Source organism: Meleagris gallopavo, chromosome 1 (assembly GCF_905368555.1).
Source record: "Meleagris gallopavo chromosome 1, MGAL_WU_HG_1.1, whole genome shotgun sequence".
Lineage (NCBI taxonomy): Eukaryota > Metazoa > Chordata > Aves > Galliformes > Phasianidae > Meleagris > Meleagris gallopavo.
The window spans coordinates 173,736,515-173,755,699 of NC_139404.1; the positions used below are offsets into that span (position 1 = coordinate 173,736,515).

The 19,185-nt window shown below is 40.7% G+C and overlaps 1 protein-coding gene across 6 annotated transcripts in view; it reads left to right on the forward strand.

The window, feature by feature from the left end:
* Positions 1-19,185, forward strand: part of FLT3 (fms related receptor tyrosine kinase 3) — a 41,270-nt gene that overhangs the window by 18,171 nt on the left and 3,914 nt on the right. For 4 of the 6 annotated variants that reach the window (XM_085216092.1, XM_085216091.1, XM_085216090.1 and 1 more), the window contains exons 5-18: positions 891-1,008; positions 1,927-2,078; positions 2,877-3,016; positions 3,096-3,249; positions 7,497-7,662; positions 11,072-11,178; positions 13,143-13,254; positions 14,606-14,784; positions 16,041-16,153; positions 16,247-16,379; positions 16,469-16,573; positions 17,423-17,533; positions 18,348-18,501; positions 18,841-18,971. In XM_085216092.1, the coding sequence (XP_085072218.1) occupies positions 891-1,008; positions 1,927-2,078; positions 2,877-3,016; positions 3,096-3,249; positions 7,497-7,662; positions 11,072-11,178; positions 13,143-13,254; positions 14,606-14,784; positions 16,041-16,153; positions 16,247-16,379; positions 16,469-16,573; positions 17,423-17,533; positions 18,348-18,501; positions 18,841-18,971 (1,875 nt within the window). The remainder of the gene's footprint in view (positions 1-890; positions 1,009-1,926; positions 2,079-2,876; positions 3,017-3,095; positions 3,250-7,496; positions 7,663-11,071; positions 11,179-13,142; positions 13,255-14,605; positions 14,785-16,040; positions 16,154-16,246; positions 16,380-16,468; positions 16,574-17,422; positions 17,534-18,347; positions 18,502-18,840; positions 18,972-19,185) is intronic. The other 2 variants (XM_085216093.1, XM_085216095.1) reach the window with 2 other exon arrangements.

The following is a 19,185-nucleotide window of genomic DNA, read 5'->3' on the forward strand; positions in this document are numbered from 1 at the left end:
ACGGTATTAAACTTTGATTAAAATTTACTTTCACTACCACATCAATTAGGCTGTAGTGGTAAAAAATGTTATTACATGCACAAATGAGAGCAGTTCAAAATAGTCTCAGTAAAGATCTTTTTCATATCAATTGCTTGGATTGCATTATCTGCTCCTGTGAATCTAATGCCATAATTGCATCTCATAAAATCCTTCAGGCTAGATGTGAACCCTTCTACTGAGATGTGAATCTCTGTAGGTAAAAAAAAGCCCTCTGGGCCAAGCTTATAAGGGAGAAATGAACAAGAAATTAAAAAGCCAAAAGTATTAGTTTCACCTTAATGTGTCACTTTACCGGAAATGAAAGCATGGCTCTAAAGAAAATGTCAGTCTCTTGAGTGGAAGTCGTAATGTAAGATGACCTACATGGAGAAGCCTGCTGCTGATCAGAAGTCATTGTTCCCTGCTGTTCCTCCATTGTGTCTGACTGGGACGCGACAATCTTATCTGGGGCTGAGATTTTGCTCAACGGGTGCTCCACCAAAGGCCAGGGGCTTGGGATGTGGTTTCCAAAGTTGTCTGTGCTCCTTTCCATGTGGTGACAGGCAGCCACATCCAGTTAACACCAGCACATTAACACTAGCATAACAGCAAGGTGTTTGCTCCAGGATCATTATCGGGTGCAGGTCTCTGATAGTGGGAAATGTGTTCATTTAGCAAATCAAGACAGAAAAGCTCCTGAGTCCAACCCTCGATATGCTCAGGGCTGAATTATTTCATTTCCCCCAGCAGTGAAAACTCATGAAGTAAGTTCCATCTCTGTGACTTGATGTACTGTGAAATAAGCAAGGCACTGTTTGCTCAATAATAATTATTTCAGCATTTTTAAACAGTTACATGATTTTTAACAGGTAAACCGGGCAAACCCTATTTCAGGATATCTGAGAAACTGGATATAATAAAGTGCATATCACAGAGCTACCCCCAGCCCTCTGTGAAGTGGACATTTTGCAAAACGCATGAAAAGAGGTACGGCACAGGTTTTTATTCACTATGAACTTCTAGACTGAAAGTTCACCATTTTCTGATGAGGAAAAGAGAGGCTTTATACAGTTGGGTCTGCCTGGTGAGTTGGCTGTGTAATGAAGAAGAACTTTGGGTCAGCATGTTTGCAGGAGGATGCAGTGGGCTCTGCTGGGCTGCACACCCATGTGTCTGCATGACTCACTGTTGGAACGTGGGAACACAGTTTTCTTAGAAATGTTGGCTGTTGCACTCTTTTGGAAACCTCCAGCTCTTGGCTTGGAAATGTTGTTCCAGATTTTGGCATTTTAGTGTCAACAGAACAAATCAAAACTATCTCCTTTTTCCCTAGTTTTTCACTTTTAAAAGAAATACGCATGCATTAAAGCTGGGGAGATGTCATAAGGGATCATATTTTTCCTATCTAAATGATTTTTTCTCATTCTATTTTCATATTTGATTGATTCTTCAACTGTGTGAATGTGCTCAAGTAAGCAGCACATAAGCTCAAAGAAAACAGACCTCAGTGTGTTTCATACCCTGGCCAAAGGGAATGCCTTTCTCTGCTGTGTGGCAGTTTGGAATCTGGGATTTCATTTCTGCTGGATTTGCAGCAACTCCCATCATCATGAATTCAGGGACGTGATGTGAAAGGCCAACCTATATGATTTCTCTATTTAGTTATAGAATTACCCATTCATGCATCATTTTGAGTATATTCAGGTCATTTCAGATCATTCTTATGTCTAGGCTGTGACGTTTTTATTTTCTTATCTTTGCCTTTCCTAGTTCCTTTTTATTCTGCCGAGTAAGATGCAATTTTCCCACTATTGTTTGCATATTCTCATGGCTTGGAGATTTATCAGATTTATTCGCTGGAGGTTAACCAAATGAGTCAATGAATAATTGTGCTTGTAATTACAGCTGCCTTAATAAAATGCATGGAGAAAATGGAGAAATAGATGGCATACAGAAGGTACAATATGAATTACACCAGAGTGAATTGTTTGAAACTTACATATTGTGCTGTGCAGCTAATGACCTGGGCAGAGAATGCACCAGCCTCTTTACTATAGGTAACTTCCCATTTAGTGTTTTTGTATGTGAGAGCTGGATCCTGCTGCTGGAGTTGGTTGCACTGCTTGCCTGAATAAACTTTCTGGACTAAGTTGTTTGCAACCACTGGAACAAAGCTAACAGTGAATACAATTGCTCTGTCTTGTATTTTATATCCTAAATTGTGATAGCTATTTGTGGTCTCTGTAAATAGCGTCTTGCCTTTTCTAAAGAGCTATCATCCATTTTTGCATGCTTTTAGGGCAGCAAATGTGCTTCAAAATATCCTTAAAATGTAAAGTTTTTGTTTGTCTTTTTTTTTTTTTTTTTTTAAATAAGCTTGACTTGAGCTAAACACTGAGCTAAACATTGTAAATTATGACAAGCATTTGGTTTGAGGCATCTAAATCACAGAATCACAGAATCGCAGAATGGCCAGGGTTGGAAGGGACCTCAAGGATCATGAATCTCCAACCCCCCTGCCACAGGCAGAGCCACCAACTTCCACATTTAATACTAGACCAGGCTGCCCAGGGCCCCATCCAATCTGGCCTTGAACACCTCCAGGGACGGGGCATCAACAGTCTCTCTGGGCAGCCTGTTCCAGTGCCTCACCACTCTCATAGTAAGGAACTTTCCCCTAAAACCACCAGATTTCCTGATTTCATGGTTATTGAGTAATTTTCTCAAATTCTTATTATCATTACCATGTAATAATGGATGTCTATACAGAATTAGAAGAACAAACGTTGATTTAAATGAGTGTTTTTCTAGGCAGAATCATAGCTGTTGTTCTGTGACTATGCTTCATTTTGTAGATTTAAGTGAAAGACGAGCAACACCTTCAGCTGAGTTACTTCTCAAAGTTGGGGAACCACTGCTGATCAGATGCAGAGCTGTTTATCGTAATTACAAATTCAGAATAAATTTATCTTTTGAAAACAAAGAAGTGCAGCAGGTAAGAAAGCAGCATGTTTTAAAATGAGCGACACTAGGCACCATCAACTGATTAAAAGGAAATCTCTATTGACATCTAGAATCGCCGATTTGAGGGGTTGGAGTACCAAACAGACCACTCAGCCATTCGGATCCAGTACATGTTTACTTCAGCAGCAAGAAAAGGTGACAGCGGACGTTATACCTGCTCTTCTACAGCTCATCCAAATCAAACTGCTCTGGTTACTGTTTTAGGTAATTCCAACCCCAGTGTTAATTTTGTCCCTGGGCTGGCTGCTTTGCTTTGTTTTCAGCATAGTAGTTCCTTGCTTGCAGGTGTGCAACACGTGTTCCTGGCAGTTTCTAAGAAAAAGTCCTGTTTGCACTTAATGACAGACTAGGAAAGCCAAGAGATTAATCTGAACTGAGTCATTCAGGTTTCCTGACGATAACAAACTTTTTCCTTCCAAACTGCTTTCCAAATAATTCTCATTAAAAGACAGTGCTTTTAGAAGTGAAATTAACAGGCACTGTTGGGAGGTTTCATTTCTTGAAGCACAGGCTGGGAGTCAGCTCATGTTGTTGTAGGATACTCCCAACCGGTGTGACACAAAGCCATGGCAGCTTTTTGTGGGGACACTAAGCTACTGGCAGCTTTGCCCTAGGGCTTCTGGGCAGAGAAACCTCTATGCTATCAAGTCAGATTTCGGCAGCTGCAGAGCATACAAACAACTAGGAGAAAAGCCTTTCAGAACACATTAAGCTGGCCAAGAGTATTACGAGCATGACCTGTCCTTGTGTTCAGCTATTAGTGCTCTGTATATTAGTTTGGCCACAGTCTGGAGACCACCAGCTGGTCTCAACTACTGTGATATAGAATTGTTCAGCTATGACTCACCCTGAGTTTTAGAAAGTTGTGGCCATGATCTCAGTCTCTTCACCACATCCTCCGTCTGCATCTGCCTGGTAGGGAATCTCCACTCCACTTGCAAGCATGGTCCCTTCAGGCGCTCATTTCTGCAACACTGAAAGCAGATAGAAAGTTTGCATCAGGCCTGACTTGGGTCTACTAAGAAGCAATCAAGCAATTGCAAGACTCTTGGAGGTGGCTTTCTCACCCAAGACACAGAACAAAAGAGAAAGGTCAATTTCCTCTTATGGCAAGGGAATGACTGACAAATGGCCATTTGAGTTTGCCAAACTATTTAGGGAAAAGAAAATCTGTGAAAGAATTCTAGTTCAGTTACCTGTGGAACTAGTAGCAGAATGAAAACTTTTGCATGAACTGTGAACAGTACACAAAGAGATCATGAACAGCCCACGATGACAGAGTTGGCAAACTGCCTAACAAGAGAGATGCTGCAGCTGTGATGGTAGGAAGGGAAACCTGAAGCTCCAGAGACAACTGCTGCTGTGTTACTGGCTGGTCTATTTGTCTTCTGCTTCTCAGGTACTGAAATAAACCATTTTCCGAGCACCGAGCTACACAAGGTCTGAAAATTCAAATACACCAAAGGAAACTTCATTCTACTTAGGCACCATGTTAATCTAAAAGCCAACAGTCTTGAAATTATCCCATAATAGCCTCAGCAGCAAACCTAATTTCTCAGGTGGAGATAATATGCTAATAAGCATAGATCTGGAAATAAGGCATAAAAAGGAAAGCTGTAGCCTGGGCAGTGCTGCTGAAGTCAATGTTGGGAGCCATTTTGTGACAGCTATGCATGGAGTTGGGCTATTCACCCCCAGAACCAGGCTCTCTGAAGCACCCATCTTAACTCTGATCTTAGATGTAGCTACTGTCAGAGGTTGCAAAACCTAAGCTAGGGATGATAGGAAGTGAGAATACTTGCCCTGGTGTCTTCAGAAATGACTTTTCCAGTGCAATATCCCCTTTTCAGCTTCTGCCTACTTCTGAGCAGGAAGTTCTGCAATGATTTACAATAACTGAGTGTGATACCTGGCTGGGGCAAAATCCTCTTCTTTCTCCAGTACCAGTGCTCATTTCAGAAATACCAGCTTCTTGGATCCCTAAACTCTCATGCCTAAGCATCGTATTGACAGGAGACTTGTGAGTCATTCTCCATGGAAGGTTGTACATTTGTAACGTAAATTTTGTTTTCATTACATTTTTGACATCATTATGCCAAACTATGGGAGTTCTACCCTCCTTAATACTACTTTATGCCTGTGAAACCTCTGCAGACTCCTTGGCTTTGCTTTGAAAAGATCTGTTTGCTTATATGGTCGATTAATGAAAGATGTTACTTACCTCACACTTCCCTTTCCAAGGTTATACAGGGACATCGTGTGCAACACTTCTATGTGTCACAGCTTTTAGCCTGATTTATTAATTACAGCCATTGCCAGAGTGAATCTGTGCTAGCACACCAAGTTCAATTTCAACAGTGATATGTACAGAAATTTCATTCAGATGTCTGTGTTACAGGGTAGTAACCTCTGAAATAGTTGGTGCCCTACTTTCAGACCATCACTGTTCATGAATCTGCACCTATAGCTACACTGGGATTGGTGATGATGTAACTTTACCAAGAAGTTGGGACACTCTGCATTGCCTTGGGAGTTTGCATAATACAACTACATTGATGGATGGTCTCTAACACCTCGTAGCCAGACACATCTTGCTTGCTCTTTGCTACTCGATACTTCAGCAGCTTATCTCATCCTCCTTAGTTGGCAAATTAGGCAGGGTGCTTAGACACTGAAAGCTTAACAGAGATCGTGCCAACAACTGCAGCTGCAAGGCTGTGTTCCTGCAGGTTTTATCTTCAATTTCAACCAGTGCTGAATGAAGAATTTTAAGCAGCATGCAATCTGAATTTGGGAATATGCAAGATATTTTGTAACATATATTAAGTTTCAAGTAGCAATTAATAAAAATAATAAAGGCAGTGGCACAAAAACTTTGAGTCCAGCCTCTAAAATCTCAGCTCACCTCTTTATCATTAAAAATTGTGTTCACTATTTCTCTGGCATAAATACCTCTAAATGTGCCCAAAAAAAAAAAAAAAAAAATAGTAAGCCAAGGAAAAAATGAAAGTGCTATTTTCTTTCTGCTTCAAGAAAGAAACTACTCTGAGTGTTTTCCTCCCACTCCAAAGTCCCTGTGTGCACTCTGGAGAAAGCCTTCACTCTTGACGAGCTGTATTGTTAACACTGAGCATACAGATGACCTTGGACCTGGAAAGATGAGTTCCAAAGGAGTAGTCAAAAGATGAAGGTCTAATTTATAAAACCAATAAAACTTTAGCATAAAAAGGAGGAGAATGGTTATGAATAGAATTACTTCTTGTTTTAAAATACTGAAATTTTTGTGGTTTGTATGGGAGTTTCCAGATAGTATTTTTTAAACCAGTCAGTTAGACAGAGACAAAACATGCCAAAACCAATATAGGGTTACAACTGAAAGAAAGGCACTCTAAAGAGAAATCCCACTCCGTTAATACTTTGACATTGCAGTTTTTTCACACTGACATAAGTTTCCCCTAAGTCCGAACTCAACTGGACACAGGTCTAGGCAACCTTGTCTAGTTGGACCTCCTCTGAGCATCTCCAGAGCTCGCTAACATATATGATTCTGTGATCTTCACAGAGCTGATCCTAGCTCTGCTGATGCAATTAGGACTGTTGCCTCCCACACACGCCTGCTGTTCACTCTCTTTGGGTTGGATTCATTGCAGCTCATGAGACATCTAGCCCCAGCAGTGATCTGGTTCCTCCAGCAGTCACTGGCATGAGTATTACCAGAGAACACTTCAGTATGTCTTTGTTATCTTCTGTTCTAGGATGGGATTTATTCAGACATGCCCACTCCCTTCCACTGAATGTATCAGAGGTCCAAACAAAACAGCTTAGGTGGGTCACTAAACTTCAGACAGCTCCATTTGGTGAAACCAATCCCACCCAAGCAAGGAAAATACCAGCAGTACATGTTCAGTGCACACCTTCCAAATGCTTTCTCATGTCTTTTTTTGCCTTCCATAAAATAATTTTAATTTAGATGAAGAAATATGTGAACAGTTATAAGACTTATTTACAAAATCTTTAGTTCATTTCACAGAAACAGAGACTATTAACATCTGGTTATGCTGGTGGTGCTGCGTGGTTTTGTTCCATTAGATGCAGCTGCTAACACCTGGAACACACAACTAAAGCAAACAAAGAAAAAATAATGGAGTTACTGGACTTGAGGTTCTGTAGGATAGGTAGAGCAGAAAAGTTAGAGCATTTTGGAAGGGCTCTCGTCTGACCATATCTACAACTCCAGCAGATATCACACAGGCTCAGAGCAGGATGCAGTGACATCACTGCAATGCCACTTTTGAAGCATTATCTTCTTCTGATTAACAGGATGCCTTTTGTGATGTAACGGTGCTTTTTTTCACTTGTGACAACTAAAACAAAAAACATACAGATGTCAGAACCCATTCATTAAGCAGTTCAGCCTTTTTAACATAGTATCAATATTATCTCTTTTTCAGAAAAGGGATTTATAAATATAACTGACTCTAGAGAAGATTTTGAAATTGGTGATGAAGAGTTTTGCTTTGAAGTTAACTTTACAGCGTATCCACCAGTTGAATGCATGTGGCTATTTTCCCAGAAAACATTTCCATGTAAGCAAAGTTACAGTGAGGATGGACACAGGTACTGGAATATTTTGATATAATTTCAAATGTTTTCATTTTATGTCTTATTATCATCCATATTTCATACTCTCTTTGTATTTTTTATATGTGGATGGGTCAGGTGATAAAGCCATGTTAACTACTATTAAGTAGTCCAATGGTAGTATGGCTTTCAACAGCAATTTGTTCAATGACCTATAGAATCTCTTTATTCTACATGAGATAATAAACCCATTGGTAAGTTATGCAACTTTTCAAATTACATATATTTTGCCATTCTCCTTCTCTCTGACATAATTTCTCAGTTACAGCTCTTTTGCATACATCTGTTTTGAGATCACCTCAAGTTCTGTACGTTCCCCTTTTGTCATCCTGTTCTTGATGATGTTCCCCGTATCTTTGCTATTGCTCAAATCAAATCCAGGGCCCTGTAGTTTCCCAAGCTGTCTTTAGATCTGTGCAACTCTTGCTGTGCTCCAGAAACATACCGTTCTGCTAATTACCTAGGTCATGGTATTCTTCCATTGTTGCAAAACATGTTGTGAATAAACCTGTTATTTATCTACCTTTTCTGTTATTTCCTAAAACGAAGTTCTGGCACAAGTCCTGTTTAAGGCTAATGTTTTCTCAATTCCCCAGGCTTTCTAATCTCTTGATAAGATTATCTAATTTCCTTCAGAGTTTCTTTCAGAGTAGTCCCATACTTTCAAGGTAGCAGCTCTTATTCACCTTAGTGAAAATAAAGCCACGCTGCTCTTGTGAAGTTTTAGCTTTAAAAAAAGCAAGATGCAGGCAGATGTTTATCTACCCACACTAATTTTTTTACATATTCCTAACATACCCTTAAAACAGTGTGACAGCCTTGATTTCACTTTTTTTGCTTCATTTCCAAAGTATTTTTGATACATCTGATCATATCCACTAGCTTCTCAAGTCATCTTCACAACAGACTTGTCTATTTGTTGCATCAGAAGGGTATTGGAGTCAGACCTCCGCATGTTTCAGAGACAGTTCAGTGGAGATCAGTAAACTGTCATCTCCTGGCAGTGACCACAGGAACTCTGTCCCTGCTGATAAAGTGAGGCTGTCATCAAACTTCGATAATGTCAGTGACTAATCTGTATGCCTGATGTGGGCTAGGCAAATCTGTTCTTTGTGGTCAAGACTGATTTTGGAAGTGAAGTCTCATGGGGCAGCCATGAGAATTTGCTCATCCTTGCCCGATAATACCAAATTTACTTGCTTAGTGGCTCTCATGGACTTGTTAAGAGTAGGAGTCATTTTTTCTTAAACTCTTGGCAGCTAGTGTAATTCAATCCAGATAGGAAGGTGCTATAGCATGAGCCAACAATAACAACTTGGAGAGATATGACATAGCTTAGGTAATCCATTAATCAGAAGAGTGCAACTGCTGGTGGCCTCCTTGCATGCATCACCTCAGACAACTTCTGTGGCCCAGTGGGGTTGGGGGACTGCTCCCACCTGTGGCCCCACACCACTGGAGCTTGCCCAGGGAGAGTTGGGGGTTTTGTTCACCTTCGTGTCTCTAGAAGCAGCAAGGGGAACAAGGTGAGGGAATCCTGCCTGCAAGTTGTAGCACTGTAGGTGTGGACATCATTTTAAAGCAGAAGATTTCTCAAAACAGCACGAAAAATATCAATACATACCTTAACATACTCTGAGTCTAACTTCGCTCATTTTAGTTGACTTCTGTGTAATTCCATCTTTTAACACTTCTACTTTATTCCTTTCATATCCTTTTTCATTTCCTGTTTTTCCCTTTTCTGATTTCTGTCATTTCCTTATCAAGCTGTTCTTCTTGAATACAGACCGTGTTGAATTTTATTAATTAACTCTGACCCCTTCTTTAGCTTTTGATTTCAAGTCTCAGTGATTAATCTCTCTGTCAGTGCCCTTATATTTTCACTGATTGTTTCAAAATTCCCATTTTCTATCTGCTTTTGTTGCCTCTGTGTTCTATCACACTGATGATTTTCACTTCCCTCCTAACAGCAAATGAGTTTTCATATACATAATGACTTCTGTTAGATTTTTATTATTTATCTCACGTCCCTACAGATTCTCAAATATCTAAGACATTCTTTTCTAATGATTTTCTCATTATTTCATTAGGATTTAATCCTTCAGACCTAGGATTTCAAAAGAAGCAAATGGTTTGTGGTTTGCCTTCCCTTTGAGGCATCTCAAAAGGGATATGACCTCAGAAAAATCTCTTGAGTTTCAGAGACATCTTTGAGGCCATTTCAGATTAAGACATTCAAAAAGCCAGTAACTCAATATGGATATGTTGCATTCATCAGAAGGCAAAATTCTCAGTGGTTTCTGTGCAAGTTTTCTTGCATTAGAATTGTGTGGTGATACTTGATGTCTTAGTTCTTGCTTGGTATCATGCTTAATGAGCAAGATCTTGCTTTCTCTTACTTTTTCTATTGCCGGTATGGTTTTTTAATGTCTACTTCCAATTCCCCAGGAAAATAAAGTCATAGCATCATAGAATATCCTGAGCTGGAAGAAACCCACAGGGATCACTGAGACCAACCCCTGGTTCCACACAACACCACCCCAAATCCAAACCCTATGTCTGAGGGCACTGTCCAGAAGTTGATGAACTGCAAAAGCTGCCATTTAAATCTGTCAATCATTCTGACAAAAATAACCTAACCAAAAGAACAAAAATAGGATGCCAACACTCTAAGGTGATATAGTTCCCTCTCCCCACCTCTTCCTCACTCAGTAGGTCAGTCATGCTCAATCTTTATTTCACTGTAGTCCTCTGATAATAGTTTCTGCTCAGGGACTTCTTAGAGCTCTCCTTCGCTGTTTCCACTGTCACAAGCATCTTCCTTCAGGTTTGTGTCTTAGTTTCTTACCAGCCACTGGAACCACAGGCCATAGTGGTTAGCAGAAGGCTGCCTCTTGCAGAAATATCTCAATATTTTCTCTCATTGAAACTAACCTTCAGATGATGAACTCATTTTTGAGTTTCCATTAGACCTTCTGATCTGAAAAGATTTATCTTGCATGATCCTAACTATCTCACTGCTATTTCGTAATAGTTCTTATCGTATCAGCTAGAAACTCACATAGAAATCCTTCAGAGAATAGAGAACTTGAATCTTTTGCACGAGGATGTGTTATACACCTTGTCTTCCAATGGATTACTCACAAAATCACAACCCTACAGCCCAGATGCACTCAAAGAAATATGAAAAAATTGCAAGGGAAATTAGTACTGCAGGGAGAAGGAAATCCTCCAAGACATTTACATCCTTTCTGGATTAATGTTAATAATTTAGCCTGGATTCATCATTAGAAGGTATTGAATTGTTTCAAACATGTATATGAATATTGACTGCATCTAGAATCTTTTTTCAAGACAGTCTTTTGTTCTTTTCTTTGATCCATAGCATTTCATCGAAATTCTGCAATCATCAGCACCGTTCTGGGATATATGTATTTTATGCTGAAAATGATGATACGGTCATGACAAAAAAATTCACTTTGTATGTGAGAAGTAAGTGAGAAAAGAATCCCTGTAAAGATGTGGCCAAACCTGGGAGGAAGAACCTTGATCTCTCAATTAGGTTTTATCACTGATGTAAATGGAGGGTAGATGTTGCTTTACACTTCTGCTGTATCATACAATAGAAGAGAGACAATTAAATGTTCATTATCTACATCCATTTTGAGCTTAGGTGGCTTAAATCTCAGAGTGATCTCTGATTAGAGATTGAATTCTATGATCTAGTGACCTGCCTGGTGAATGAGGGAAAGACTGTTGACACTGACTCACACAGTATTCTTCTGGAGAGCTGGCAGCCCGCAGCTTGGACAGGTACACTCTTTGCTAGATAAACTACTGGCTGGAGGGCCAGGCCCAAAGAGTGGTGGTGAATGGAGTTAAATCCAACTGGTGACCAGTCATGAGTGGTGTTCTCAAGGGGTCGGTACTGGGGCCTGTTCTGTTCAATCTCTTTATTGATGACCTGGATGAGGGCATTGAACACACCCCCAATACATTCACAGATGACACCAGGTTGGCAGGATCTGTCAATCTGCCTGGGAGTAGAAAGGCCTTAAAGAAGGATCTGGATAGCTAGGTTCAATCTGGGAGAGTTTTTTACCTCCTTTACTTCATGGCAGACTGCAAGATAACCCGTGCCCTAATTTAATGGGTAGAAGTAAGCCACTGGGAATGTCCCTACTATCAACATAGCAAGAGGTGACTACCAGCAGGAAAGGTCATGGTTCAGTTGTTATGCAGGGCTGGTGGAAGAACATCCAGCATGGGGATAGCTTTGTCCCAGCCTTAGTCCAAAAGTTCATACTGTGTGCTGTTACATATCTCCATATCAGGGATGGACAAATTCTCCATTACATGCCTTCTTAGCCATGAGCACCCTCCTGGGGTCATCCAAGCTCATAGGGGAGACATGTCCTTTCTCTGACCAACACAAGCAACGTGACACATAAGCACTCAGCATCATTCTCCATACTCAGTGCCTGGATTTCATTAGTGCAGCGTCGTGTGAAGAGAATCATGGTTTTACTTTGTGTTTTTCCATTTCTTCCATTTTTAGCAATAAAGCTGTGGAAATGAAATGGTAAATACCAAGAAAGAGTCCACTTATCAAATCAGAGGAGGAAGTTATTTTCTTTTTTTCTCCTCCCCTTAGTTTGTTGTCAACAGAGGGGACAAAATAAGAGAAATTAGTCATATGCTAAAAAAAAAAAATAACATTTCTAAAGAAAACCACAAAGCCTAAGAGCCCTTTGAAATACAGTGGCTGTATTTTAACCCTACAGAGACAGAACATATGTGACTACTGGAGAGATATATAGTGAAAGGAATCACACCCATTAGGTGGTAGCTCTTTGTGGTCAGTTTATGTCTTGTTTTCTGTTGTTTACTGAACACATTTGTGAGTTAGAGGAGTCAGTCTGGCAGCCACTTGTCTTGTAGAGGCTCCATGATGGCTGCACTACCTCAGACATGCCTGCCTGCAGCTGAAAGGCGTGCACAGTCTTGGTTGGTGTGCTTGGTTGTCTCCACTGTGAACCATGGTCGTAGCTTCAACCATTGCTCCATGCTGGAAAGCTGCAGAGCAGCCACCTCCATGCACATTTTATGTGAGCCAGACAACCAGAAGTGGGCTGTCAGGACAATCCTGGGGCTGAATGCTTGCTCTCAGTCAGAAAAGCAGAAGTTAAGATTTCCAGTTTTGGCTCTGCTGCTGTTTTGAACTGTCTGTGAGCATGTAGAGAAGTGGCTACTGCCCTTGCCCACAGCTTAGGTCAAGGCACAGGGGCTAGAGGAAGGGGGAGAGCTGAGGGCTGCAGCAAGCTCCCATCCAGGTAGATTATTTTGCAACCACAGAAGCAGACTGGGGCCTTGGCAGATGTAGTGTTATCACATAAACACAAAGGTTTTGGTTACCAGAGCATTGACAGAAGTTGTCTTGTGTCATCTGGTTGCAGGAAAACCTGAAGTAACAATGCAGTTATTGTTCAAGCAGATCTCCTGCATCGCTGACAGCTATCCAGCCTCATCCTGGGTTTGGAGGAACTGTCCTGACCTGAACTCATCCAAGTAAATAAATAGTCTTCTCTTTTCAATTTGTTGCAAGGAGCATATCTGAGTGATCCTTAATTAAATGCAGAAAATGAAATATTGTGGCCCACTCCAAGGGAATTACTATCACCAAAACTAGGGAGAATTTTCAGTATTTTTTTTGGCACTGAATAAAATCTGTAAGGATGTGTATCCCAGGCTCTTCATACTGAAATATATCCTCCCACCTCCTCAGACACATATCTACAATCAAAGCTGAGAGGCATTCAGGGAATGTGCTAGTTATTATGGGTTTGATTAATTGGTTAAGCTTTGGTTAATACAGCTGTTGCAATGACCTGTATCCACTAAAGTCAGTGAGAGTGTTTCCAGTAAAGTCAGTGAGAGTGTTTCCATTTCCTCTATTTATTCAGGGCAATGAGTTAGGCCCTAAAATTTCATGAGAAGCTGAGACAACATTGAGCTGTTTTATGAATTCTGTAGCTTTTATTTCGGGTGTGCCAAAAACTAATAATCCCGCCGTTGTAGAAGAGCACAAGGTCAAATCATCTTTTGGAAGATTATATATAAAACTCCAAGCATTTCAACTAGATATGAAAGAATTACGTAGACAACTTTCTCATCTGTATCTCTGCAAAGGCTTCCAAGCATCAATCGGTTTGTGTAGAAACTGAAGAAGAAAGAAAACAGCTAGAGAGTTTCAAATTCTCCTCAAAACAGCTTTCTGGAAAAAGAAAATGCTGCAGTTTTTTCTTTTCTTGAGAACTTCCACAAGTAGAAAATAATCCTATATGCAGAGCTTTATTTATTAACTCACCTGTGATTTTTTTTTATGTGAACAGGAAGTTAAGCAGTAAGTTGGTGAATGATAGAAAAGTAAACAGTGGAAACTGTCCTTTCACTCAGGTATAAGGTTCTGTATTTCTACATATCACATCTTAAATAAGCCATTCGTGTAGGATGGATGTTCTTCATTTTAGGCCTTGAGTGAGAGAAACTTGTGGCTGAAATTGCATCTCTTCAATGGAAGGAGTCTTTTGCTCTGAGTTCATGCTATATTGGCTGTTTTAGTAGCAGCTCAAGTGGCAAGGCAAAGGTGCAAGCAGTAGGAATGGAAGGAGACTGTGAACCCAGTGTGGGAGTAGAGAGCCCATTTAATCCCCTGCCTACCCTGCCACATCTGTCACAAATACGTGGCACTGGAAACTACTCTGAAACCTCTCTCTAGCAGTGACAGAACAAAACAGTTCATCTGTCCTTATCTTCCTGCCTTCCAATGCAGATGTAAGACTTGTTTTGAAACATCCCATCTTCTCTGGGAAAAGTGAGTGCAAACCAAAAATCAGAACTGGACTGCTTTGTTTTCCAGCTGTACTGAAGAAATCAAGGAAGGGATCCAGAACTTCTTGCCAGAAAGGAGATCTCTGGGGTCATGGATTTCAAGCAGTATTTTAGATGTAAAGGAGACAGCAACAACGTTCTCTGTTGAATGCTGTGCAAGCAATTTGGTCGGCTCCAACTGCAGGAAGAGCTTCATTAACATGTCAGGTACCAGAACTCAGTGTTTTAGCGCAGATTTTCCCAACTTCATTAAAGCTGCCATGGTAGAACCTGCAATATTTTTTATCTGGCTAAATGGCTGGCCCTAAGGGGAAAACACAAGCACTGTGTGTACGTGGTGTGGGGAGCGGTGGGTGAAAGGGAGACATATGTCTCTTCTCTAATCCCAAAGCATAGAACCCCTTCATTAAAATGAGCGGAATCAGAAGTGCAGGATGGAATCATGACAATGCTGGAATCTGCTTTTTTAATTTCTTCTTTGTAATCTCCACCTGGAAACTGGAGGCATCAGCTTTGGGAAGAGCTGAAGCCATGCTGGTAGCTGGTGGCAGGTGCTGGCTCTTGCTCCTGTCCTGGAGGAGGCACATGAGGAACAGATCCCTGGTTTGGGATTTGCTGTGCCATCTCTCTTCTTTTAAGGCCTATGTGAGATTGCTTCCTTGTTGACCAAGAAAATCAACATGATTATTTGCCCATCCACTTGATATTTGTTACTCCACATACATCCCTCAAACATAGGGCAAAATATTTCAGTTCCACGAAGCATGCTCTGGCACTTGAGAAATGCTTTGAGGCGCTCAGGTACTCTCAGTACAAAGCTTTCCCTTGTCATGAACAACCAAGCTGTTTGCTGCTTTTGATCACAGCTGACAGCTGTGACCACTGATAGAATTTGAGCATTTATGTTGAAGTGGCAATAGAAAGTAAGCCTAATCCTTATGCTCTTAGGAAGTACCAGAATATGAAGGCAGACCTCATGTAGCACTTTCTCACCAAACAGTGCCTTTTTTGTATGAGCTTGGCTAGGTAAGAGGTATCCTTTCTGAGCAGCAGAACAGTGTGCAAAGCAGGTTTTGTGCAGTCCATCCACTGATGCTGGTGCTTTGGTATCTGACTACATTGCTTGGGGGAAGGTGCAAGGAGAGAGGAGGGAAGATGAGAAGAGGAACGTTCTACTTTTGCTTACGTTCATGAAGTCCAGCCCATGGAAGATACCAGCACCCTGAGATGCACTGATTCATGTAGCACGTTTCTTTAAATGAAAGCAAATGTCAGAACTACCCACAGCTGAGTGTTCCCTGCCCAGCTCCTTGCTCTGCTTGTGTCTCCGTTGCACTCCCAGTACAGAGGAAGCTCAGATGTGAAATGGCTGCAAAAGTAAAAGTAGCTAAGCTGCTACCAGCTCTGCTTGTGCCCTAGTCACCATCTCTGGTACAGTGGGTAGTAACTTTTCTCTTTTAAAGTTGCAGGAACTGTTTCTTCTCTGCCAGACAATGCTGCACTCTATGTTTTTGCTGGATTTATCTTCCTGTTGATCGTTTTTTTGTGTGTTCTCATTTGTCATAAATACAAAAAGGTAAAAATAAGCATCAATACCTATCCCTTCATCTTTTGTTCCTAACAGGTTGTTCCTTCTCTAAGACTTTCTCTGCATTTTTTCCTTCCCAAGCAATTTAGATATGAAAGCCAGCTGCAAATGATTCAGGTGATTGGACCATTGGATAATGAGTACATCTACATTGACTTCCGTGAATATGAATATGATCTCAAATGGGAATTTCCCAGGGAAAATCTGGAATTTGGTGAGCAGTCCTCAAGGCAAACCATAGTGTTGGAGCGGCAGCCCATGCTGTACCACCTACTCATAACGCTGGTTTATTGTGTCTTGCAGGACAGGTTCTCGGTTCTGGGGCTTTTGGGAAAGTGGTGAATGCTACAGCTTATGGAATTAGCAAGGCAGGAGACTCAGTGCAGGTTGCAGTCAAAATGCTAAAAGGTACAGTAAATTGTGGGAGATTTTTGCAAGCAATGATACATTCTATTGACTCCAAAGCAGAAGCAGTGAGGAATCTCTTTAAATACAGACTTTCAGCAGTTAGGCCTCACAAATTCTTGGTTCCTAAACCTTTTTATAATGCTTTTAAAAGCGTGTTTCAGATTCAGAAGGTGTTGCTGAAAAGCTTTCTTCCTGCAGCATGTTGCATTTAGTTCTAAGCAGCAGAGAAGATCTATATTATGTGGGAAAGAATGGAGCTGTTGCATATTCTTTGCATACTGTATCTGAGCAAGCTTGTTTGCAGAGCCTCCAGCAAATCTTCCTATAACCCATTCTTGAGGGCACAAAACCACTTATTTCCATCCTTCCATATAGGACAAGCATCTTAAACTTCAGGTTCTCCTTGCTGCTTTGCTCTGGCTATCCTCCCCTCCTCTAAAAGCAGTGTCCAGAAATGAGCATCCCTGCCAGCCAGCAGAATTCATCTGTTGGCCTGCACAGCCAGTGCAGCCTCCCAGCCCATTGCTCACATCCTTGTACCTGCTTTGCTTCCTCCATCCACTGCTTGATTGATATCTTTATTGGAATCCATCTTGATTATTCCAGCTCATGTCTCCAATTCACTGACCCCCCAAAGAACTGAATACTTGCTGAAAAGCAAACCTGAAGGGATTGTTGAAATACACTATGGCCTGTGTAGGTCATCCATGCCACACTTTTTTAGGATGTCCCCAAATTAACTGTGAATACAATTCATTTAAAATGAAGATTTGTGACAAAGCATCACAACCATTTGCATTTATAATTCTTGGCTGGATGTTTACAAATCTTGTGTAATTATTCTCTCAGAAAAGTCTGACACTTCAGAAAAAGATGCTCTGATGTCTGAACTGAAAATGATGATTCACATTGGAAGCCATGAAAATATTGTGAACCTGCTAGGAGCCTGCACTGTGTCAGGTAACTTGCTCTTGTGGAAAGGTACCAATTAAAACCATTAGACTAATGAAGGCTCCTGAACAGAAAAGAAATATTAAAACTTGATAATTGGCAGCAGTATTAAAAAATCCAAGACTTATTTAATCACCTATATTATCACTAATTAATTAATGAGTGGCTAGTGATATCACTGAGGATATTGCTAAGAAGTTCAGCTGTGGCCAATCCAGCAGTGGGTAGGAGTGGATAGACTGGGGCTGAAGACTGATCACTTCAGGAGAAAGAGCAGGATTTTACCAGTCTGGATCATGAATGTCCAAAAATTCTTAGTCATTCTTTCTGAGTAAGTGTTAGACTTTGGGGGTGAAGCGAGGCCACTCCAAGCATCCCTGGGCTGTTCATTCTGCTCCTGTAGTCTTGTAAGGGCCTTTGGGGATTGGAAATTTTCCTTCCTTTGTATATAAGTGAAAGGTCATAAGTCATGATTCTCATTCTTACTAACAAGACAATTAGCAGGGGTCACCTTTTGTTGTTGAAAACTGTTGCACCTTTATAGCTTGTGCCCCCAGCCCAGAGCTATTGGCAGGGGAAAAGGTCTTCATGCCTTCATCAGGATTTGCAGTCCACCTTGAGAGATGGACCGCAGGGGAAATTCAGTTGCATACACTTTCCAAAAGGATTTCCACCAGTGTATCTACAGTTCATTTACCTGTGTAGGGGAGATGATTGGGATATTTAATACAAATCAATCCTGGAGGAAGCTGGGGCATCCTTAAGACTTTAACAGGGACACTGCTATAGATAGCAGACGATGTTTACTTTTCAAATATTTCAGGACCAATCTACTTGATTTTTGAATACTGTTGCTATGGTGACCTTCTGAACTACTTAAGGAGCAAGAGAGAAAAATTTCACTGGACTCTGACTGATATTTTTAAACAGCACAACTTCAGTTTCTATCACAATATCTGTTTGGACCAAAATTCCAGGTAAGACATTCAGCAATAGTTTAATACTTTGCAAAGCTCTTTTTAGCTGCATTCTTAGCTGTACTGTGAACAGGTGTAATTACTGAGTTCTTGAGAGTCTGCGCGCTTTAAGAAGCAAGGCCTTGAAAAGAACTGAGATTTGATTCTTCTTAAAATGTTCCTATCACTTATCAAAGGACCAGAAATCTCTTGTTTCTGTTGTAAGTTTTGAGAAAACCATGTCTATGGTCAGGTTTTTGTTAGTCATAACGGATCATGCTATTTCCCTGTAAAACAGTTTACATTTAGTAGATTATTTTTTCCATTGTATAACCTTGGAAAATCTGTCACTCTTACCAGGAAGGGAGCTCACCTGAAATATGATGTGAACATGGATCTGTACAGAGAGAACGAACTTAAAGTCACACAGACAAGCCAAAACATAAATATGACCTCTGGACCAAATGGGATTGCACTCTGCTCTGAGGAAGGTAATAGATTAATTGCTCTTATCTCTAGCAATTCTGTTATTATTGTATTTATTATATTATTGATCTAGCTTGGCTAGACTCAACAACACAGGAGGTCCCATTCTGGTGTCTCTCTTCCTTCCTGTCAGAAATGTATTTTGCTGGAGAAGGATTTAACAATTAATACCTCAGGGTTATGTTTCTGGTCATACTATACATGGTATTTGAGTATGAA